Below are 7,708 nucleotides of genomic sequence, written 5' to 3'. Positions count from 1 at the left end.
ATATATATATATATATATATATATATATATATATATATATATATATATATATATATATATATATATATATATATATATATATATATATATATATATATATATATATATATATAGATAGATAGATAGATAGATAGATAGATAGATTCGTTCTAAATCACACTCAAATACAATTGATATCTTTTGTACAGGTCACTGATATGATGCAGAAAGCTCTTTTTGACTTCTTGAAACACCGGTTTGATGGCAGGTAAGTAGCAAAAGTGGTTTATCGATGATTACACTGCCATTTCATCATGTTCCTGCACAACACTTAACATTTTTAAATGCTGTATAATCTGTTATAATCAAGATAGGGTGGCTTATATGTTATAATGACAGGTATTTACTGCAGCTAACTACAGATAATGTATTTATTGCCCTAGGATAACTATCACACGTGTGACGGCGGATATCTCACTGGCAAAGAGATCAGTGCTCAACAATCCCAGCAAGAGAGCTATTATTGAGCGCTCAAATACCAGATCCAGCCTTGGTAAGAACCAAAAAGAGCCAAAACATACCTCACAAAGGGCTTTTAGAAGAAATATTCCAGGTTAAATTCAAGTTATGTCAACAGTATCTGAGACATATAATCAGTTACCTTAGATTTTGACTTGTTCCTCAGTTTATAAATACAAGGAAAGTCATCTGTACAGTAATGCATTTACTAATGAAGTCTATGGTTCTAAGTCTAAGAGTACTGAAAGATTTCAAAGAAAAAACATTATACTCTATTTTTAATTCGCTTAATAAAATCTTATGTAAACAAATCTTGATTTTTAAGATAAAAATGTGTGTAAATAGCAATGTTTAGTTAAGCACAGCCTTGCTCGGTGGCTGAGTGTAAAGTTTGTCCCATATAAACAGTGCGTTACAAATAGTTCATGGTTAAGAAATTATGACCCGTTTTCTTTTAGGACATTTTTAATAAATATGCTTAGAAAAAAATATTACTGGTGTGGATCTTGAGACAAAACAAAGGCACTGATATATTTTAAGATCAGTCAATGCAAGTTTCTTTCAGTTGAAATGGCTCAGACTTACAATTTAGTCTAGGACTAGACTTAAGCCTTTGTCTGTGAAACTGGGGGTAAAAGTAGCGATTTAACATTACTCTTTTTAGTGTAAATAGCTACTTTCTCAAAATCCTTAACCCTGTTTTCTGTTGAGTATTTAGTAGCTTTAGAATTCTTTGAGCAGCTTGCTCAAAACTGGTTGTATTTAACCTAGAATATTCCTTTAGTGTGACATACTGCTATCAAATGCAATAACAAACTGATTCACCTCCAAGTCCTGATTGTTTTTGTTGTATTAGTGTGTGAACTGTAGACTGATAATCTTTTTGTGTGATATACATGTACAGCTGAGGTACAGAGCGAGATTGAGCGCATATTTGAACTAGCTCGCTCGCTCCAGCTGGTTGTGTTGGACGCAGACACCATCAACCATCCTGCTCAGCTGATGAAGACTTCACTAGCACCCATTATCGTCCATGTCAAAGTGTCCTCACCAAAGGTGTGACATTTCAGAGACACTCGTGTCACGCTTTTAGTGTTTCATTAGAGAAAGACCAATCAAACTTCAAAATCTGTTTGAAATTATTGTTCTTGTCTGTAACAAACTCTTTTGTCCTGTAGGTCCTCCAGCGGCTCATCAAATCTAGAGGAAAGTCACAGAGTAAACACCTCAATGTACAGCTCGTAGCCGCAGATAAACTAGCACAGTGTCCTCCGGTGCGTCTTCTTTTACATACAAACATCAACACACATGTGGAAGTAAAATACAGAAATTACTCCAGTTTTACACAAATTTAACTGTCTTATGTGTTTGTGTGTGGAATGGCTGTGCGTTAACAGGAGATGTTTGACATCATCTTGGATGAGAATCAGTTGGAAGACGCATGCGAGCACCTGGCTGAGTATCTTGAGGCATACTGGAAGGCAACCCACACCTCCAGCAGTACCCCACTCAACCCTTTGCTGGGGAGAAACCTCGGTCCCGCTGCCCTGGCCCCTTACACTACGTCTGCCATATCCGGCTTGCAGGTACACAATCAGACATGCACCTACGCACATATATGTATTTAACACATAACATATTCATAGACAGGGGTACACATAAGGTTTTCAGTCTGGTTTTCATGAGATCACCTGGAGATCTGGTTTGGTGCTTACAGTGCACATAGTGTGACCCATTAAATATAACTATATATTTATACCATGGCCACAAATTAACAATTAGTTCCCACGACTTACTAATTCGTCACCTCATTTTAAGTATGGTGAGCACGATTTACTACTCTGTTCTGGGGTGCGCTTCCCAAAAGCATCGTTAGCCAACTATGGTTGCAAGTTCGATCATTACCAACACAGTTCAATGATTCAGTGTTTCCCGAAGCATAGTTCAAAAGAACATTTGCAACCTCTCGCTAGAAGCATAGTTTCTTATTAGTAAGACATATAGGCTTAAATAAATTATGCTCTTGGGAACAATAAGCAAGCTAACATGCAGTACAGTCTATATATATATATATGTATCTTCTATCTAAATATAAATACATTTTAATCTATGTATTTTTTAATGTCCTCAATAAGCACCGTTTTTCAAGAGTGTGCATGTGCATAAATCCCTAATGGAACCCCGAAGTATAAAGTAAGAGGGAACCAGCGATGTATCAAACATCAAATCAAACAAAATGACGGGGAACAACAACCATCAATAATGGTCTTATATTGTTAAACTAATGTGGTTCAAACGACGGCGATGTGAAAGCGTTTGGGAAACAGTAGTGACTTGCTAGTTCCTTTCCGCAACAGTGCATCGTTCTATGGTGGTTAATCAATGAGTTACAGCGTTTACAGGGAAACATTTTAAGGAAGATTTACTTAAAATGAAGGAATGGATTAGTAAAACGTGCCTACAATTTTACTAAATTGAGATAACGAATTCGTAAAACATGCTCGTGATTTACTTAAAACGAGGGAACGAATTAGTAACGTGTTCACGACTGTACTAAAATGAGGTAGTGAATTAGTAAAACGTGCTCACAATTTACTTAAAACGAGAGAACGAATGGGTAAAACAAGCTCACGATTTACTTAAAACAAGGGAACGAATTAGTAAAATGTGCTTACGATTTCACTATAATGAGGTAACGAATTAGTGAACCATGCTCACGATTTCACTAAAATGATGTAATGAATTAGGAAAACGTGCTCACAATGAGGGAATGAATGATTAAAACTTGCTCATGATTTATTTAAAACGAGGGAACGAATTAGTAAAATGTGCTTACGATTTGCTTAAAATGAGGGAATGAATTAGTAAAATGTGCTTACGATTTCACTATAATGAGGTAATAAATTAGGAAAACGTGCTCACAATTTACTTAAAACGAGGGAACGAATGGGTAAAACGTGCTCACGATTTACTTAACACAAGGGAACGAATTAGTAACGTGTTCACGACTGTACTAAAATGAGGTAGTGAATTAGTAAAACGTGCTCACGATTTACTTAAAACGAGGGAACGAATTAGTAAAATGTGCTTAGTAAAATGACTTACTTAAAACAAGGGAACGAATTATTAACGTGTTCACGACTGTACTAAAATGAGGTAGTGAATTAGTAAAACGTGCTCACGATTTACTTAAAACGAGGGAACGAATTAGTAAAATGTGCTTAGTAAAATGACTTACTTAAAACAAGGGAACGAATTAGTAACGTGTTCACGACTGTACTAAAATGAGGTAGTGAATGAGTAAAACGTGCTCACAATTTACTTAAAACGAGGGAACAAATGGGTAAAATGTGCTCACGATTTACTTAAAACAAGGCAATGAATGAGTAAAACGTGCACATGACTTACTTAAAACAAGGGAACGAATTAGTAAAATGTGCTTACGATTTCACTATAATGAGGTAATGAATTAGGAAAACGTGCTCACAATGAGGGAATGAATGAGTAAAAATTTTAAAGTATATTTAAAAAAGCATTATTATAAATTGTAATAATATATGACAATATCACAGTTTTTACTGTATTATTGATCAAATAAATGCAGCCTTGGTGAGTATAAGAACATTAAACAATTAAAACATTAAAAATCTTACTGATCCCAAACTTTAAAAAAAGAAGTGTCTTATGCTTACTAAGGCTTCATTTTTTTATCAGAAATATGGTTTAAACTGTAATATTGTCAAATATTATTACAACTTAAACATCTGTTTTATACTGTAATTCATTTTAAATCAAAATGTATTCCTTTGATGGCATAAGCTGAATTTTTACCAACATTTTTTCAGGGTTATTTGATGAATAGAAAGTTCAAAACGACAGCATTTGTTTGAAATCTTTTGTAACATTATAAATGTCTTTACTGTTACTTCTGACTAATTAAATGCATCCTTGCTGAATAAAAGTATTGATTTCTTCAAAAAAAACATTTAAAAGATAGTGCTTATATTGATATGCATACTAGTCCAGGCTCTTACTTTATTTGGTACTTGTACATCAGAATCAACAGGGGCAAAAAACACGGCATGCCAACCACACCGGGGACCACTCCACCCCCAACGAGCGGCGCAACCTGATGACCTCAGACGAGAACTACCACAACGAACGAGCGCACAAGGGACGGAACCGTGGCTCCTCCGGCTCGCAGCACGGCGGCAGCGGTCGAGACCACCACTACATGGAAGAGCAGCAGGGCTACCAGGACCCCTACCAGGACACCTACAAGCCCCATCGCAACCGCAGTTCCCCAGGCAGCTACAGCCAGGACTCACGACACCGGCTCTGAGCCACCCTGCCCCGTTCGGTCCTCCAAGCCTGAGCCACAGAGCCACCGAGCCAAGATGGCTTCTGTCCAGAATTGTATACATCTTCCATTACATTTTCGTTTTGTTAGGGTCTATTGAGCTACAAAGCAGAAACTGTTTAACCCCTCCTGAACGTTCGCCATCTGACCAAAGCCTGCATTTCCGTCTGCTTATACAAGGCTCAACGTGTCTGTCTAGGAAAAGGAAACCTTTCAAATTGCAATGGAGCAGAAACGTTACAGTTGTTATGCTTTCACATGTTAATATGCTTGTTGATTTTTCGTTCTGTCGATTTTGTTGCAAAAGGGCAGGTTTTACTTCTACCAAGCAACCATTTAACTTCAAATCAAAATGATCGGTTGGTCCTTGAAAGCAAATATTCTGTGAAGCTAGCAATGGCCGAGAATCAGAGAGTTGTAAAGGGTATATACAGGATCCCTGAAAACCGAACAAGGAGCTCAGTTAGTCTTTATGTCATTATTGCCAGCATGTTACCTGACCGCATGCTTCCCCTGTCATTAGTGCATAACCTGAGTGGACATAGGATGATGCTGTGATCATTGCCCATAAGCAGGCCCCCAAGAAAGTGGCTGACAAACTGGAACATTTCAATACCGTAAAAACACAAACCTACTGCCAGCTGTCTTTTCTTCCAGAAATGGAATCTTAAATACCATGATCTTGGAGTTTTCCAAAGCCTTGAAATCCTAGGCGGTGGAATTTCCACATAACTTCTGCTGTAAACAGCGGGAATCTTAGATTCAGCCACAGCCAGCCAATCATCTGTGAAGGTTAGCATGGTAGCCCATGGACTCATTTCTTACCAGGCATTATTTTTTAGTTAGGAAGACAGCTTAAAGAAATGCATAACATAGGAATGCTGAACAAAAGTGTTGCTGTGATCTAGTCCTCAGTAGAGTTAGCAAGCATTGACATCTTATAGTTAGTTTTCATCATTTAAAAGCTGAAATTATGGCACTTTGGTACGTTGTAATTTAAAGAGGTCTCAAGGGTGCTTGGTGTCAATAAAAAAGTCAATTTTTCTCAGCACTACATCTAACTCTAGGATAAACAGGTCAATTTAGTTCTGATTCTTTAGGAGTGACTGGCACCCTGTGCTCCACCCTGCCAACTGGAGCTGCCGCCGTCCGGTCCACTTTAGCAGATATGCAGTGACCTCCCCAACCACCTCCTGGGTGGCTCGCCACTTTTCAAATGCTAAAGACTAAACCCGACTCCTAAAGTGTCGTTCTTCTACTCATATGTTTTCAGTGCGAAAGGGACTGGCAGAGGACAAGTAGATCCTTAGCATATGGAAGCAGTTCAGACCTGGACCTGAAACTTACAGACCCAAGGCCTTGGCAAGCCATGGATTTCCTCGCCTGCATATTCTCACCTTATTGATTTATGCTAGTTTGTGCGTTTTCAAAAGAATACATTTTAAAGAAAAAATCAACTCGGAAAAACTAAGGACCGCAACGAGTACATTCTGTATGCATTTGTCTATGAGCATGCTTCTCTGTTAATTATATAATGAGGATGAATGAACATGAGGAATTTGGCAGTCGATGCCCATTTGACGAAACAAAAAAAAAAATCATCTCCGAATTTGCTGCCTGAGACAATCAGATGGAACTTCTCTGTAAAACCGGAACGTTGTTCATCCCTTCCCGTCATCCTGCCCTCTCCCGTTTCACAGCAGCTTCATCTGAGCTCCAGATAAAAGAATAAAAATGTGTCCATTTTTTTTTCCTTTTTTTGTGAAAGTTGAAAATTAAAGATGGAAATGCAAAATTGCATGCATATCATTTTAATTTATAACAAATTTGAAAGAAAAAAATGTTTTATGGAATATAATTGTGTAAAAGGCAAATCTAGCAGTATTTAAGTTCTTTTACAAAAAAGAAAAGAAGAAAAAATAAATGGTCATTTTGAAACTGTGTCATATTTATTTATTCATTTTAGACTTTACGGAGTCATTGGTTTATTGGCATTTTAAGGGCAGACAGACACTGCAGGCAAAAACACTGTTTTTTCATGCACCTGTCAAGTTTGAGATTTTGGGCTTTTTGGTGTTTCATAAAGTGTTTTTTCAGACTAGTGAAAAGAAAACACCCAAAAGACACTGTTAGGTGTTTCTTTTATAGAACATTCTCTATTTGTGTCAATAGATTTCAATTACAATACATATTTTTAAAGGCCGTTTTCTCAAAATGAGTTTTTTCTCCTACATGAGCCATAAATCTCCACTTCAGTAACACTTACAAACACAAAACTTTACATACAGAGGGATTTGTTCATATATAATTTGCTTGATTGGTAAAATGGTTAAAAAAAAAAAAAATTGTTTTGTGTCTGTTCTAAGTTTTTTTCTGAATTATGGAGTGACAAAATCCCCTCTGTAAAAACATTTGACTCTAATGTCAAAAAATATTCAAAAAGAATTTTGAAATTGACTTTTTTTGTACTAGAAATGTATGCAAATGAGCACATATTTAATTAAATAATGCCTCATTTGCATATTTGCAATTTAGAAAACTTGTAATACAAAAAATGTTTGCAATTATCAATGTAATCAATTAACTGGGCAAGTAAGGTGATAACTATGAGTTATTTTTTTTTTTACCCTATTCACCTGCAGTGTTTTGCCTTAAAGGCCATGGCCTTCAAATTGATTTGATTTGATTTGATTTTAAATGTTTAATAAATCATTAAAAAGGCAAAGAATGTTACTACGTTTTTGCTGGAGTGACCACAATGTAACAATGTAAAAATAGAGCAGAACAGACTGTAATAGAACAAAGCTGCCATCAGCTATTAAGAAAAAAAAGCAATTACACAGTTGAGGG

The 7,708-nt window shown here is 36.4% G+C and overlaps 1 protein-coding gene across 1 annotated transcript; it reads left to right on the top strand.

The window, feature by feature from the left end:
- The first annotated feature begins 192 nt into the window (after positions 1-192).
- LOC141347180 (voltage-dependent L-type calcium channel subunit beta-4-like) lies at positions 193-6,796 on the top strand. The gene is made up of 6 exons (XM_073852184.1): positions 193-247; positions 423-532; positions 1,403-1,554; positions 1,677-1,772; positions 1,896-2,084; positions 4,556-6,796. The coding sequence occupies exons 1-6, from the start codon at positions 198-200 to the stop codon at positions 4,838-4,840; spliced, it is 882 nt and encodes a 293-aa protein (XP_073708285.1). The 5' UTR covers positions 193-197; the 3' UTR covers positions 4,841-6,796.
- The last annotated feature ends 912 nt before the right edge of the window (positions 6,797-7,708 follow it).

The sequence above is a fragment of the Garra rufa genome, chromosome 12 (assembly GCF_049309525.1).
Source record: "Garra rufa chromosome 12, GarRuf1.0, whole genome shotgun sequence".
Lineage (NCBI taxonomy): Eukaryota > Metazoa > Chordata > Actinopteri > Cypriniformes > Cyprinidae > Garra > Garra rufa.
This window is presented reverse-complemented; position numbering and strand designations above follow the sequence as displayed.